This window comes from Podarcis bocagei (genome assembly GCF_964188305.1).
Source record: "Podarcis bocagei genome assembly, chromosome: 8".
NCBI lineage: Eukaryota > Metazoa > Chordata > Lepidosauria > Squamata > Lacertidae > Podarcis > Podarcis bocagei.
The window spans coordinates 53,638,505-53,655,666 of NC_138133.1; the positions used below are offsets into that span (position 1 = coordinate 53,638,505).

General features: G+C 42.5%; 1 protein-coding gene across 1 annotated transcript in view; it reads left to right on the top strand.

Moving 5' to 3' along the window:
* LOC308593623 (lipoxygenase homology domain-containing protein 1-like) overlaps window positions 1-17,162 on the top strand; it is a 181,184-nt gene that overhangs the window by 40,904 nt on the left and 123,118 nt on the right. Inside the window, exons 4-14 of the mRNA XM_081206073.1 lie at window positions 510-673; window positions 2,757-2,843; window positions 4,314-4,443; window positions 8,362-8,513; window positions 9,202-9,280; window positions 10,199-10,274; window positions 12,026-12,102; window positions 13,764-13,795; window positions 14,150-14,279; window positions 15,236-15,339; window positions 16,891-17,064. Of these exons, the coding sequence (XP_081062199.1) occupies window positions 510-673; window positions 2,757-2,843; window positions 4,314-4,443; window positions 8,362-8,513; window positions 9,202-9,280; window positions 10,199-10,274; window positions 12,026-12,102; window positions 13,764-13,795; window positions 14,150-14,279; window positions 15,236-15,339; window positions 16,891-17,064 (1,205 nt within the window). The remainder of the gene's footprint in view (window positions 1-509; window positions 674-2,756; window positions 2,844-4,313; window positions 4,444-8,361; window positions 8,514-9,201; window positions 9,281-10,198; window positions 10,275-12,025; window positions 12,103-13,763; window positions 13,796-14,149; window positions 14,280-15,235; window positions 15,340-16,890; window positions 17,065-17,162) is intronic.

The following is a 17,162-nucleotide window of genomic DNA, read 5'->3' on the forward strand; positions in this document are numbered from 1 at the left end:
CTGTTGCTCTCTGGTCCAGCATGTGAGTTTCCCATATGCATCTGTTTGGCCACTGTGAGAACATGAGACCAGACGAGATGGGCCTTTCTCCTGATACGACAGGCCTCTTCTCATGTTCTTATCAACTTCCTTTGGAATTGGGATCCAAAAGGCAATCAAAATCGACCTTGGCGAAGAAAAGAAACTATAAGGCATGAGGAAGACTGTCTGAGGTTCACGGAAGCATGAGCGTGTTTGTGTGAATGTGTATCATTGAAGCCCTATTGCAGTAGTGGACAGTGTAGTGGAGTAGACCTCTTACCTGACCTGACCTCCTAGGTGAGTCAGGTAAGCACCTTTGCCCTACGATGCCATCTGCTACTGCCTAGTTGAAACTAGAGTGTGGAAAATGGGTATTTCAGGTACAACTTCCAGTAATTTGTGATTATTTTAAGGAAAGGCAATTCTTACCTGGTGAGAGGCACATCCTAATTCCCATTAATTATAGATTTCTTTATATGTTTCTTTAGCTAGGAAGTGGAAGGTAACAGTTTTTACCAGTGACCTACCATCTGCCAGCACCAGCTCACAAGTTTATATTGTACTATATGGGGATCAAAATAATTCAGGAGCTGTCTTTCTATATGGAGAGGAGAAAAAGGTGTTTGAAAGAGGAAATGAAGATACATTCATTGTAAGTTAATATAATGAAATACTGTTTTTTTATAAGGATTGTTATTGTTGTTTAGTCGTTTAGTCATGTCCAACTCTTCGTGACCCCATGGACCAGAGCATGCCAGGCACTTCTGTCTTCCACTGTCTCCCGCAGTTTGGTCAAATTTTATAAGGATAGCACATGATTAAAAATAAAGAGTTAACTTTTTTTTTTGGTTAAGCAAAGTTTCCATTTCTTTATTGTTAAGTCCAGAACACAGTTCAGTCATTCTCCAGTTGTGTGGAGTGGAAAAGACTATAACAAAAAGTTATGTACGCTTCTAAAGTAGCTCTTTGTGGTTTTAGGGCTGCCATTCTTTTAGGGCTGCACCACATAATCCTGTTTACTGAATTATATTATTTGCCACCGTCACATGGCATTTTGAATTTGCAAAAACTGCTTTCATTACAGATCAGTTGTAATGGATGTTCTAAACATTTTGTCATGGGGAAGCAGTTCTCAATCCATTGGGTGGTGTTCAATGACTGCATGCTGTCAGCACAAGATTTCTGCTTCCACGATGTGACTTTTCCATCCCTCTCATTCCACTACATGCCCTGAACCCTCTCGGTTCTGTTCCAGAGGGTTGGGAAAACCCCTAGAACACATATGGGGGTGTAGGGGGAGGAGATGGGGAGAGCAATATGTTGCATGAACAGAAATCTTTGCACGGACAAAATGTTTATGTAGTGCTACATTGCATACAACCCATGACTTGAATTTAAGGTGGGTAAACAATAATAATGGGGTTTTCCTGATGGAGCTCACTTGTATTCCCAGGGTCAATTCATGACTTCCAGCATATCAGCTGAGGCCAAGATGACTCTATGTTTTCCAGTGATACTTATTAAAGGTGAACTCAGTCCAGTTGGGTTTTGCAAAACCATGAGAAATGTAGCCTAAGATAGATGGGTGCAGTTGAAATCCATGGTTGCCACCATCAGAAATGGCCAGTCCCCAGAGGGAGCAGTAGAAATGAAAAATGAGTGAAGTATGCATCGGCCTGTATGATCTGTCCTAGCTTGGCTTATAGTACCCAGGGGAGGTTGGATTGAAGCAGTGCATTTACTGGAAGGATAGGGTCACATCCTGAAGAGCAAAGTCAAATCTTGAAAGGCAGAATCACATTTAATAAGCTGTACAAGATAATAACTGCCAAGGTAAAGCACAGTATGTTAGAACCCTGGACAGATCATTATGGCAAGTACAGGCAGAAACTGCTACCTCAGAATTATTCTGAGGCCTTCTGAAGGCCAACTGGTCTGGATCTACTTTTAACATCTCCCCCTATGAGGAGCTGTCTGTTTCTTAAAGGATCATTTCATAATTCTGCAGCTGCAGCCTCCAATGGCATGTGGAAGGTGAAGAATGGATCAGGGGGTACACTGAGTCTGAGAAGTCAGGGAAAGCAACATCCTCTGGCCTAGAAGGTACTTGAGTAAAGGGCAAAGGCTTCCCAGACAATGCTCCTTCTCCTCTGATTTTCCCCTGGGCTGGGAAGAAGAGTTGAGGCCAGAGAACAAGAGATTGTATTCCATTGGCTGGCTAGCCTTCTGCTTTTTTGGTCCATCTGAGGTAACCTCAACCCATATAATTCTCAGTTCATCACATTTCCCTGTAGAGGTTGGCTTCACGCTTCAAGGACTACAAGTATATAAAAATAAACAGCGATGTTCATATAAGTAATGAAGTCATTCCAGACTGTAAATTGATAAGCTGGCTAATGTCCTAAGATGAAACACTCTATTTATCACACCATTCTAAGCAAGGATTTGCTGCTTCAATATGTTGTAGGCTGCATTGATGCCCTAAGATTGAACCCATTGACGCAAAAATCCTAAACACATTTACTTCATTTGAATTCTATTTCAAGTAAATTTACTCAGTTTTGCAGACTCACAGCTGGACCTACTTATTCAGTCCTCCTTGAACTAAATGCTTTACAAAGATGAAATAGTATTCTGAAGTAATATGTGAAACATATTGAACCAAAGTTACTGGAGCAGTTTTATGTTCAAAGAAGCTAGATGAACTGCTGTTTTGTGTGTGGTTATTTTAACAGATACAAATGGAAGACCTAGGAGAGCTCTACAAAATACGGATAGGGCACAATAACTCTGGAGAAACCCCTGCCTGGCACTGCAAAGCGGTGAGCTATGTCCATATCTTAAAATCAATCATTCTTTCTGAAGATCTCGGCAAATGACACTTTTGCTGCTTCGCCAAAACCTTAGTCATGCACATACTATATGTTCACATGTTGCATAGCTACACCATTGGAATAGTACATTGTTGCTGCTGAAGAAAATGTTATCCAGTAAACAAGATTTTGGTAAGCCACAGACTCATGGTTAATGATATACAGTGGTACCTCGGGTTACAGACGCTTCCGGTTACAGACTCCGCTAACCTAGAAATAGTACCTCGGGTTAAGAACTTTGCTTCAGGATGAGAACAGAAATCACATGGCGGCGGCAAAGTACCATATTTTTCGCTCTATAACACGCATCCGACCATAACACGCACATAGTTTTTAGAGGAGGAAAATCCGTAGGCATGCCACCCGTAGGCATTTCCTCCATAACACGCACAGACATTTCCCCTTACTTTCTAGGAGGAAAAAAAGTGAGCGTTATGGTGAAAAAAATACAGTACCTCAGGATAAGTACTTAATTCATTCCGGAGGTCCGTTCTTAACCTGAAACTGTTCTTAACCTGAAGCACCACTTTAGCTAATAGGGCCTGCTGCTGCCACTGCGCCACCGCTGCACGATTTCTGTTCTCATCCTGAAGCAAAGTTCTTAACCCGAGGTACTATTTCTGGGTTAGCGGAGCCTGTAACCTGAAGCGTATGTAACCTGAAGCGTATGTAACCCGAGGTACCACTGTATACATATTTAATCCCTATGAAAATTCTTCAGCATTTTACTGTTAATTTCTATCTAGTTACACATCTTTGTATGCTGTTTTGAGTAATGCAAACATATTTACAAGCAATTTCACTCAATGCATTTTAGTATGTCATTTTCACTAATATATTAATTTTTATCTTCACTTCACCCTAATATATGCATTTTTTAAAACATTGGCTTGACAACTGCAAAATTTGATAAATGCAAAATTTGAAGGATGGTTGTGTTTTAGTTGTCATCAAAGTGTAAATTTGATAGATTCAGACATGAACTGAATTTGTTGTATTGTGTCTGCAGTTGGGAGACTGTTCTGGTCAAGTAAGCTCTTGGTGTGATTCAGAATACCAAAAAACCAGAGAAACATTTTGTGCATTTCTGGGGGGTTTAGTCAGGTTCCATCCTTGAATATACTCATCTTAGACTTCTAAAGGGCACAGACACAATTATCATGTATTCTGAGGGGGGAAAGGTAGATTAGAGAGATTTGTATGGTTTACACTTACAGTACAAATTCAGGAAACCTCTGACATGGGTTTTGGTTGGAAAACTCATTCTCTATATTTACAATGCAGCATAAAAAGTGACCCTCACATACTCAGGGGTCTGTTCCAGTAAAGACTGTAACAGCATTTGTTCATTTTTGAATAGTATTAGTTCATTTTTGCAAAGATACCACAATAATGTAGACTTGATTGTTTGCATTTCAGCTGCATTTGCAGAATCTTGTGACAGGGGAGCAGTTTGATTTCCCTGTAGATAGGTGGCTGGCACAACAGGATGATGGCGAAATATGTCAAGAACTTCCTGTTTTACATCTGGGTCAGCCCATTCTTCCAGGTAAGGAATACAAAAATAGCAGGAGTTATGGGGACTCTTCCCGTCCCTATAACTGCAATCAATAGGAAACTGCTTAGACATGGAAAATACTTAATGGGGAATGATAAATAGAAATATATGACCATTAAATACATGTTTAAGCCCAATACTTTTAACATTAAAAGATTCCCTAAACAGGGCTGCCTTCAGATGTCTTCTAAAGGTCTGGTAGTTGTTGTTCTCTTTGACATCTGGTGGGAGGGCGTTCTGCAGGGCGGGTGCCACTACTGAGAAGGTCCTCTGCCTGGTTCCCTGTAACTTGGCTTCTCACAGTGAGGGAACTGCCAGAAGGCCCTCAGTGCTGGACCTCAGGGTCTGGGTAGAATGATGGTGGTGGAGACGCTCCTTCAGGTACACTGGACCAAGACCATTTAGGGCTTTGCCCACAGCCCTCATATACTGCTCTGATCGCTTCCTACTCAGTGTTATATCTCGTAGCTACATTTGCTAACAGAGATTCTCCTCATTAGGTACAAGCAACCATTCCCCCTTCTCTACTCTCTGAGTTCCGATAGTAGATGTGGAAATATGCCAAGATAAAGAAGTTAATTTAGAAATTATGTCTTATTGGGTTGGAGACCCAACTCAGTCATGCTTAGAACAGTCCCAATGAAATCAATGGGATTTAATGGTCCACTAACCCATTGATTTTAGTGGGACAATTTTTTTTTTAATAAAAATTTTATTGGGTTTTCCGCTTTTATAAAGACAATACAGACACAAAAATAACACAAGACACAAACATGTATAAATTCAGCAGATCCTCTTTTCATAACCTTGTTCCCTGACTTCCCCCCACCCCCCCTCGTGCATCCCAATTCCCAAGATTATATCAGCAAGTTGGTATTTCTCCTCTTAACCATCTTATTCATTTTATTACCTCAAAAAATTGATTTTCCTAAGTTGGACTTAAGTTCTCTTCCATCGATTTTTCATTTTATCTTGATTAAAAGTCATATTAACCAAACCTGAAAGTCTTAAGAGTTTTTAAGAATCTCCTCTTCCCTCCCTCCCATCCCCAGTTTTTGTCCCTTCCCAATAAAAATCCAAAGTCAAGATTCTCAGCCTGGGTTCCTCACGTCCGAGGCTTTCAAGTCCCTTTCAGTCCCTCTCCGCCGGTCTTGTTGGTAGTCCTTTATGTCAGTCGTCGAGTCTGGAAAAAGATCTTTCACCATGAAAGCATATTCTCTTCCCACATGGAGATTTGAAAGCAACTGCTGGAGTATTTCCACAAAGCCTGTATCTTCAAAGTCAAAGTCCAAACGGAGGCCCCAATCATATTTCTTTATTTTAAGTTCCTGTATTCCATATTGTCCCAGAACCTCCTCCTTCTTCTTCTGCATCTTTCGCAGACTTGTGGTAGATATGTTCCCAGAGTCTCCTTGCTTGAGTTCCACAGATGTCAGCTTTTGGTTGTTGCTTCCCAAGGTTACTTTCTCTTTTTCTTGTTTAGTCTCTTCCACCTCTGTAGACATTGTTTCCCATTCAGCTGTGGATTCTTTCTCATTCAGGTCCTCAATACAAACAGCAGAGTTGCCTGTTCCCAAGGTCATAGTGATAAGTTGTTTATTCATGGCTAAGCTCTGCTCTTGTAAGATTCCCACCAATTGAAACATCCTTTCGATTTCCACTAGTAACTTTCCATCCACAGCCATTGTATCCATTGTAGTTTCACAGAATTCCCCCTAGGGGGAATCTGGTTACTTATTAGTCTTTTCTCCAACAGTCCTTTAGCTTATTATTGTTACTTTGTTTCCAACAATTTTAGCTCAATTATACCTCGTCTTAATCCAGAGGGATCTTAAATAGTGATTTTTCCGCTTTAAACTGCCCGTTTGACAGCTTTGACAGCTGTCAAACTCCGCAGCTCTTACACAGGCACGAAGGCAGGACGTTCCCGAGCCCGGGAGGGGGGGTTGTTTAAAACATAAAGAGGGTCTCCAAAACTCCACTCTCCAGCACACAATTTCCTTTAGCTAAATCTTGAAAGTTAGTGTCCTTTTTAACTCACCCCACCAAGGGTAGGCTCTCCAACTTAGCTCTTATGTCGTTGCTTAGATCGTCTGCAGGGGGGGGTGCGGACTTCCTTTTAGCACACACCCCGGTCGTCTCCAATTCAGGGTAAAATTTTTAAAGTCCCAATCCGTCTTACTCACGGGTAATTCTTTCAGTCCAAATTTTCAAGGAAGAAAGTCAGCGCTCTCTGGTCATGGCTCGCGGCTTCGCTCCACCGAGGTAGCGGTCGACTCTCAGTGCCACGCCACCCCCGTATCCTCTCCGCAGCCTTTAAAAAGGCTCTTCGTGGATCAGGGGGGGCGCTTAAGGCACCCGCCGAGTCTTCAGTCCGCAGGCTTCCGCGCCTGCGGTTTTTAAGGGTCCCCGCGTCACCGGCGCGGCAAAGACCCGTCCTCAGTAGAGCCGATTCCCTCCGCAGCTCGGAGGGAATCCGCCATTTCCAGATCGCGTCAACCCGGAAGTACGATTTTAGTGGGACAATTAAGCATATGTTTAAATCTCTCCCAGTGAAATTGGATGAACTTCAAGATGCTTAACTTTGCCTGGTTGGTTTCTTTTCCACGTTTATTTATATACATTAATATTTTCCTTGTATAAATCAGCTTAATGCCTCTGGGTCATTGCTCCCAGACAGATGTTACAGAAGTTGCTTGCCTTGATATACAACACTTTCTCCACATTATTGTAGAGAATTATTGTTATCTTAATTATTTATTAAATTTATATACTGTCCTTCTCTGAGGATCACAGGGCAGTTTACAATATTAAAAACACAAAAATGTATAACATCATAACAAAAATAATATCTCTCCCCCCTCCCCCCAGTTTAAAAGACATTTAATTGTTTAATTAGCCAAAGGCCTGGGAGAAGGGAATGTTTTTGCCTGGTGCCAAAAGTATGTAACAAAGGTGCCAGATAACCCTCCCTGGAAAGAGCATTCCACAAGTGGGGAGCCAGGGCAGAAAAGGCCCATTCTCACGTTGCCACCCTCCACACCTCTTGTGGAGGAGGCACATGAGGAGGGGGCTCGAATGATGATTGCAGGGTCCAGGTCAGTTCATTCAAGGAAAGAGGAACAGGTGATCCTTGAGCCATGTTGAAGGTCAAAACTAGCACATTGAGTTGGGCCCAGAAAGTAATTGGAAGCCAGTGCGGTCGGGCCAGGATCGGTGTAAGACAGGCATAGGCAAACTTGGCCCTCCAGATGTTTTGGGACTACAACTCCCACCACCCCTGACCACTGGTCCTGTTAGCTAGGGATGATGAGAGTTGTCATCCCAAAACATCTGGAGGGCCGAGTTTGCCTATGCCTGGTATAAGATGCTCAAACCATCTTGCCCCAGTGAGCAACCTAGCCGCTGAATTCTGCACCGGCTGAAGTTTCTGAACCATCTTCAGAGGCAGCCCCACATAGACTGCATTGCAGTAATCTAACCTAGAAGTTACTAGAGCGTAGATGACAGAAGTTAGGCTATCTCTGTCCAGATAGGGGTGTAGCTGGGCCACCAGCCAAAGCTAGTGGAAGGCACTCAAGGCCACCAAGGCCACTTATGCCTCAAGTGATAGCAGTACCCTCAAGCTTTGCACTTGCTCCTCCATATTGAAAAAGGCACACACCCTTTCATGAATGAGGCAGAGTACAAACATTTATTTTTCCATAAACACATACATCCTGATGTTGATGACACATAAGAAACACCCTATATATGATTTGTTTTCTTATAGACACTAGCTAATATGGGGGCAACTCTTCTTACTGTATAGTAAGCCAAACTTCCCAATAGGATGATACATCTGTATCAGTTGTTGGTGTTGTGCATGCAATAGTATGTTTGTAAAAGCCTGTCTTCTCTTACTGTCAGTGGCAGTGTACGAGGTGCATGTGGTAACAGGTGATCTGTGGAATGCTGGAACAGAAGCTGATATCTACATTGCTGTCTATGGAGAAAAGGGTGACACTGGTTCCCGACAGCTCCGTAGGTCAAAGAAACCTAGGAAATGTGTAAAAGGACAAGTGAGTGGATTATAGCAATGTGTCTATCTTCTGAAGTACTCCCCTGTTCCCATTTCATTGCGAATATTTCTACAGGGCTGTTCATGCATTCAGAAAGCACAGGTTTCTAACCCATAAACTCATTTGTCCCAATAATGCTACTAGCAGTATGTCAGGACATTTTTTAAAAAATCATATCAGTAGGGACAGTTCAAATATGTAGGTTAGGAAAGTATTCTGCCAAAATCAGATCGGCTAGTGACCCTATGTAGTTTGGCTGAGATGTTCTTCAGCAGACTAAGGTCCCTGGGGTAGGGTGCAGCCAGCCTTTATAGGAGTGAAGCCTGCTCCACTCCCAAGCCCCACCCACTTGCCATGGCTGGATTAGCCCAAGAGTCAAATGGTTAGCTGGAGAGAAAGCCCATCAATCCAAGCAGCCGGCTAGGGGATTCCTCAGCTGCCAGCCACCTAGCTTCAGTGTTGCTTCCAAGGGATCTGAGCCCACTGAACAATTATTTTAATTCAGGCGAGTTACTGTGATCAACAAGAATTATTTTTGCCATTTACTACACAGGCAGAAACTGGTTTTGGGTATCCATTCATACTTATGTGCTTCACTGACCACATAGACTTATAATGTGGAGAGAGAGAGATCTAACATTTTTAATCCTGAAACTTTTCTAATCACACTTTAATTGTTTGATTGCAGACTGATATATTTTTACTTGAAGCTGTGCACCTTGGAAATCTGCATAGAATTGTTATAGGACACAATGGACTTGGCTCAGGTCAGAAATGTCAATGCAGTGAATTCTGTCAACCTGTTTTGCTGACATAGAAATGATGACAAGTAGCCCATTTATATGACTACTGGACTCACAGAAGCTACATATTTTTATTTTTAAAATGACAGATCAATATTTAGGACAAGCAGGTTATTTTAGGAAAAATATGCCTACCATCATTTGGTAGGCAAACTGGACATTCAAACTGTTTTCACCCATGATTGTGTACACATTTTTTTACATATTTTTTCTTAAACTTCGTGTAGGGAAACTGTAATGTTTGAAGAGGTAAACTGATTTTCAGCCTTTTAGTGAGAACTGCAGCATAAAAGAATCAATCTTCTCAGTTATGCTTTGTGCTTGTCAATATACAATTCTCCCAAACTGGTGACAATCTGCATTGTGAACCTTTGATTTGATTGGTTGATGATTGAACCATTACTTTTCCGTGCTCCTGGAGTATGCCACAAAATTACACTGCTTCACAGCAGTTTATCATTCAGTAAGCACTGCAGCCTTTACAGCATAAACTGTAGGATTAGGGTTTTTTCCTCTACATACAATTCACATTTGATCCCCCCCCCAAAAAAAATATCATAGAGAAAAGTTTGCTAATATGTAAATACTATTCATATGTAGTACAAATAAATGGTCCACAGATGTGTGTTGATTATTTGATTATATAAGACTTGATTATTAGCAGGTGAGCATGTGCTCAGATTGAACAGAAAAGGTGAATTCAAGGTGACATTGAGTAAGATATATGTTTCGTTAGCCCTGTGATGACTCAATTGCATATCTACAGCATCCCATGCATTGTTCATGCACATTTTATCTGGATCTTAGTAACAGTCAATTGTGTGTGTGTGATTAGTTCACTATTAAGAATGGAATCTTTATCATCTTCATAATTCCTCCTAGGAAATGGTTGGTTTCTGGAGAAAATTGTAGTCAAGGATTTTATTACCAGCTCGGATTATAACTTTGCGTGCCACAGGTTTGTGAAGTTTATAATTTTGAAAAAGATTGTGTTAACCAACTCAGAATGTTAGACCTCATTGTACGTGATGATCAGCTACGATCTTCCAAGAACCTGTTGTTAAGTTAGAAGAATTGCATACTCTGAATTTCATAGAATCAAAGAATTGTAGGTTAGAAGGGATCCCAGGGGTCATCTAGTCCAACGCCCCAGCAATACTGTTTGTTTTTACTCAATAGTGAAGAAAATGCACTGAGACCACTCAAAGGCACACTCAACATTTATTATCTCACGTGATCCAGATATAGCCTTTAGTACTTAAAGAAGGTTCTGGGGCTTACCTCACAGGTTCTGAGAAAAGACCTGGCTCAAAATGAGTCTTCCTCAGCAGATTCCAAATATTTTATCATCTTTTGACAATTATTTGTATTTTCATTATAAAAGAAGATGTTTCTATTTGGTGAGGTTGGGAAAAGGCTTACTGTTTCAAAACATGAAGCAAAAATTTCAAGGATATAGAGCACCTGTTATATGCATCTACTAGTCAAATACTATGGGTGGTAACATTGCATATGATCTTTTGATCAAATCATGGGGTGTAGAACCTGTGCCTCTTGCAGTATTGCTGGGCTACAACTTTCACTGCCTCTGCTCATTGACCATGCTGGCTGGAGCTGATGGGAGCTGGAGCCTAACAACCTCTGGAGGGCCATAGATTTCTCAGTCCTCATGTAAGAGAGATTAGATATGCCACATCGCCCCCTCCTGGGCAGTCAGCCCCATTCACACCTCTTCATTAAACATAATGTGAGGGGGAAGTTCCACAGTTGCTTGTGGGGTGTCAGGGAATACAAGTAACTATTTCTTTACCTCAGTCACCCACATAAAACAATGAAAGCAGAACTCATCCCCTTTTCATAGACCTTAGCACAGGTCTACCCCCAGCTAATGTTCCCTCTCAAGCTTTGGCCATCCTTTTTTATGGAGGCTGTATTTCATGAAATGTTCTAAATATAATCTTGTCCATGCAACCCAGTACTATGCAAGTTTATTTGGAAGTAAGTCATTTGACTGCAGTGGGACTTGCTGCTCTCAAATAAGGCTGCTCCCAAACAAGGGAAATCCAGCCAGATTTTATTATTATTATTATTATTATTATTATTATTATTATTATTATTATGATTATGATTATTATTATTATTATTATTGTGAGCAGGATTTTCACAACAAAATATTATTAATGACCCGTTCATATCTAGTTTGTTCTTTTACCCATTCATTTCCTTTAACATACAGATTTTTATCTTCCTATATTAATGCTAGTCCCCAATCTATCAATAGAAATCACACACTGCTCAAGAGGTTAATGGCTTCATCCAGTAGAGATCTTTCAGTACAGTTTTAATTTTATGGCAATCACTTTTTTTTCATAAACACAAGAATTGTTTGTGCTTGTACTTGTGTTTGTAGTAGCTTTTACTCTTCACATAGCTGTGCACCAGTTTTACAATACTGAGATTAAACTTTCTTAGGGGGAAATACTCATTATTAAACTTCTGAAAGAGAAGTTAACAAAATGTTGCTCTTTTAAAATATTTGTCTTTTCCTAAAGGTAGACCTTTATCTGGTCCCACAACCATGTTTCTGATATGTAATCTAGAGTTGGCCAAACTAATAACCCAGGTTCATTTTAATATACCGTACTTGAGTTTATAAAGAGCAGCATGGAAATATGTATTGTTGTTATATAATGTGTTTTCCCCCCAAAGGTGGCTAGATCAAGGAGAAGATGATGGCAAAATTGTTAGAGAACTGTATGTCACTCTTGATGACACATTTGCTGGGAGTAAGTATAAACCACTGGCAGACAAGAACATTTCATGAGCCATGGCACTTTGTGGTGTGTCTATAGAAGGTCACATTCTGGGTGTTTCAATGTTGGTTGTGCATGCAACCAGTATATAATTTCTTTGATATTTAAGGTTTAGCACTGATACCTGCTTCAAAGCCTTAAGGCTTAATCAGTCTGAGATTGTATTCTTATGCATGTTTAGTTGTGAGTAAGCCTAATTGAATGCATTGGGACTTACCGTATTTTTCGCCCTATAAGACGCACCGGCCCATAGGACGCACCTAGTTTTCAGGGGGGGGGGAAATCAAGGAAAAAAATATGATTCCCCCCCGCAGCTCTGGGAGCAGCGGACAGGCTGCACGCAGCCTGTGCGCTACTCCAAGACCTTCTCCCTGCTTTTGCGGGAGGTGGCGGAATTCCCCCACCTCCCGCAAAAGCCCACAGGAGCCCCACGTAACTCCTGCGGGCTTTTCGACTAGGAGGGAGAAGGGACTGAAAGGGCCAGTCAGTCCCTTCTCCCTCCTTGGGGAAAAGCCCCCAAGAGCCGCTTGCTCTTTAAAGGGTGCGTGGCTCCTGCAGGCTTTTCTAGGAGGTGGGGGAATTCCCCCCCTCGTAGAAAAGCCAGCAGAAGCCGCGGAGCCCCTTTAAAGAGCGCACGGCTTTTGCCTGCTTTTGCGGGAGGTGGGGGAATTTCCCCATCTCCCGCAAAAGCCCAAAGGAGGGTTGGAGAGCAGCGGCAAGGCGTCGCGCGCCTTCCTGCTGCCCCCCATACTCTGGGGCTGGCGATGGGGGAAGCGCTGCTTTCCCCACCGCCAGCCTCAAACCCGGGTTGGAGAGTAGCGGCAAGGCGTCGCGCGCCTTCCTGCTGCCCCCCATCCTCTGGGGCTGGCGATGGGGGAAGCGCTGCTTTCCCCACCGCCAGCCTCAAACCCGGGTTGGAGAGTAGCAGCAAGGCGTCGCGCGCCTTCCTGCTGCCCCCCATCCTCTGGGGCTGGCAATGGGGGAAGCGCTGCTTTCTCCACCGCCAGCCTCAAACCCGGGTTGGAGAGCAGCGGCAAGGCGTCGCGCGCCTTCCTGCTGCCCCCCATCCTCTGGGGCTGGCGATGGGGGAAGCGCTGCTTTCCCCACCGCCAGCCTCAAACCCGGGTTGGAGAGTAGCAGCAAGGCGTTGCGCGCCTTCCTGCTGCCCCCCATCCTCTGGGGCTGGCGATGGGGGAAGCGCTGCTTTCCCCACCGCCAGCCTCAAACCCGGGTTGGAGAGTAGCAGCAAGGCGTCGCGCGCCTTCCTGCTGCCCCCCATCCTCTGGGGCTGGCGATGGGGGAAGCGCTGCTTTCCTCCACCGCCAGCCTCAAACAGCAGACTCTCCTGGCTTCAGCGGAAGCAACGCGAAGCCTCCGGAGCGCAGGCTTCGGAGGCTTCGTGTTGCTATCGCTGAAGCCAAGGAGTCTGCATTCGCCCCATAAGACGCACCCACATTTCCCCTTCATTTTTGGAGGGGAAAAAGTGCGTCTTATAGGGCGAAAAATACGGTACTTCCAGAGCAACATACGTAGGACCACAAAGTTTCCCTGGAATTATATAGGATTTAAGTCTTGTTGATTCTAGTAAATTTGCCCCTTAGACTTTACTCATATTAGTGTTTTTATTTCTGTAGGACAAGAACTGGAAATCAAAAGAGCAGAAATGGTAAAATTCTACCTTCTATCCTTTTTTTTAAAGCTTTAAACAAAATTATTAGACCCATTTAAATCATGCTGTACAACATCTGTGGCTGTCCATGTGTTTCGCACAAGCAGTCTTTGGGAGGGGCCATAGGTTCGTAGTAGAAATGGGCACTGTGCAAGCACAAGGTACTGTCCTTAATTAGCATCTCCAGCTAAAAGGTCATGGGTTGCGGGGCTAAAACGCTTCTGATGACACCCTGAAGAACTTCTGCCAGTCAGAGCAGACAGCAATAGGCTGGTTGAAATTTATATTAATTCAGTGTAGGATACTTGATGTGTTGCCGTTTGTGTGATGATTTGTTGTCTGCCTTTCCAGTGGGCAGCTGAAAAGTGGAAATTTCAGAAAGGCAATACACTTCAGTTTTACAACAAGGTATCCCATGGATTCATATGCCTGTCTCCTGATGGAACTGTTCATGCCCATGGTGACAAGAAAGATAAATACGGTAACTTTGTTGTCTCTTCTTTGTGAGCATGGTAAATTTTTGTTAACCCTTGTTGTGAAGAGGACTCTCTAAACTTTTGTAGATGTACAGTACAGAGTTAAGACAGTAGATTATTTAAACGAAATTCTTTGTTTTACACACATTACACTTATTAAGGCTAAGAGGAAGGGGCAGCTCCTTGAGCCTTTGTTGTACGGGCTGTCATTGGCGTAGCGTGGGGGGTGCAGGGGGGCCCGGCCGCACCGGGCGCAACATCTGGGGGTTAGGGTTAGGGGGCGGAAATCCACGGGTTAGGGGGCACAAATCCATGGGTTAGGGGGCGCAAATCCACGGGTTAGGGGGCGCAAATTACTTGCCTTGCCCCGGGTGCTGACAACCCACACTACGCCACTGCGGGCTGTAGAACCACACAGAAATGCTCACATTGGGTTTGTGTAGCTTCACAAATGAGAAGCAGCAAATATCAAGCCTGGAAATTGCTCTATTCATCCCAGCCACTTTCCTCTGTAATTCTACACATGTGTGTGTGTGTGTGTGTGTGTGTGTGTGTGTGTGTGTGTGTAGAAGGTAGCTTGTAAGACCTACGTGCTGATAGCAGCAGTGTACACTACCTGCTTAAAATGCAGCAAGGTCATTTCTCCACACTGTGATTCAAATTGTATCTTCACATCCTTGTTTGTATCAGTATGTCTGGGTGTGTTTCGATGTCACCCACTGTCTAGTCACACTAGTGGGCAAGGATAAACATTCCTGAGAGAACAACATTGATATAGCAATTTCACCACCAGGACCATCACCAGAGAATCTAAAAGCCTCACATTTTATCTGTGAGAGGAACAATATATTTCAGAAAGAGTAAACTTCATGCTGTCTTTTGGGTTTTAAGAATGAGAACATCCCAGACAAAATGCTATGAAACAGCTGATCAGGTTTTTTTGCTTCTGTTTTTTTTAAAGGTCTTTTCGATGTGGCCATCAAAAAAGGAAACACATGTGTGTTTAAAAGTCACCCAGTGCCACACCTAGCCCTTGGCTTTGCTCATGGTTCAGTTGCTGGAATGGTATGAAGCTGCCCAGGTTTTTCCCATGTGTCTATGAATTTCCAAAAATGTAAACTGTATCGCAAATATAGTGGTCACCAAAACCAGACGTATGTGATGAATCTCATGAACCTTGCCTCCCCACCCCCATTTGTAATCAGTTTTTTGTTTATAAATAGCTAAATATCGAAATATTAAGAAGTTTCTTTTCAGGATGAGATTACAGGAGACAAATTGTGCCAGTATATTTCAAGTGACTATTCTCAAACTGTTGAAGCCTTCAGGATTTGTCCCTGAAAATGTGTGATACGTACTATTTTAGAGTGAATAATAAGAAAGAAGTAAAATAGTTGCTTGTTTTCACTATTTAAAATAGCAATGTAGCTTTCTTTTATGCATTCTCACTGAAGCATAGTGGGAAAGCTATATTTGTGACATATTAACAGTTCTTGAGGGCCTTTTGGATTGAAATCATGCAGAGAAAGTGGAAATAAATAAAAGGTTAATACCTTACATTTTGTGGGTGGGTTTGAATTACCGTACTGGGCTCCATGATTTTTGGTTCAGTCTTTTCTCTTTGGCATAACCAAAACTACTAATGCTGCTGATATTGAGAATTTACAAAAAACCATACAGATTGCATTCAGTAGATAGGATGAAATATGGCAAGATCAGGAACTGATTAATATGCAGTGCAGTCTTCCCAGCCTGATGGGAGTTGTCCAAAAACATCAAGAGAGCACCAAGTTGACAAAAGCCAACACAGTTTAAAGAGAGAACCAGAGGGCAGTGGGGTGTGGTTCTAAGAAGCCTTGTACCACAAAGAAGTCTTCTTTGCCTAGAGTGTTTTATTCCAAAGCTGTGCACTGTGCTGCTGTATTTTTATACTATTGCATATTAGTACCCGTTATAATTTACTTAATACTATGCTCTTAGCATTCTAGCTAAGAGCACCATCCATAAAACCACAGCGATGCCTGTAATGCTGGAGGATTATCCCACAAATCATATTTGCTGGTTTGGCCTTAATAATGTCTGTTTTTTTTCTTTATAAATACAATGTAACGGGATTTCACTCTTATAAGAAGCCACAGATAGTTTCTACTGGAGACAATGATAAGGTGGAAATCTTGAATTTGAACTGAACTGCCAAGAGACTTTGGTTCTAGAGTATGACCTTCTGATTTGAAGCCTTCTGTGTGACCTTTTGCAGCGTTGTTGTTGAAGGTGCTAAAGTACCCTTTAAGAAATAAGGAGAGGTGAAATTCTCTGGATACTTTATATCTCCAGATAGCAAAATCTGAGACTTGAAATCCTGCAGCATCCAGCAGCGTCAGAATGCAAGCCTGAAGGCAACAGAAGAAAAATGTCCCCATAGAAACTAATGTGTTAAGGATTTTATAAATTGTTGAACTAAATAATGAATAATAAATGAATAACTGCAAGGTGATCTTTGGTGCTTATGGCAATCTGCAGTTGGCCCTGCAGTTTGGGTGCAAAGAAAACCATTACTTTTTATCTGGCTCAGTTTTCAGTCTAATATACTGATTAGTCCCATCTTGCCCTTATTAGAACAATGGTGACGTCCACTGTGAGCTGCAGGTTCACGTTCAACCAAATCGTTGCACAATTCTGGAATCTGCCCAGAACCCAGGGCAAATGGTGACTTTCAGTCTCCAAGGCACTGTAGCTGATGATGCCATAAGCTATGCAGGACTGACAAAGGAGTTTGTAGTTCATGTTAAGGTAAGATTGGAGGAGAAAGGCAATTGGGTGGTGTGTGTCATAAGCCAGTGCCTTAACTGGTTTCAACAGTTGAGAGAGATCTCTCCACCCACTAGGTG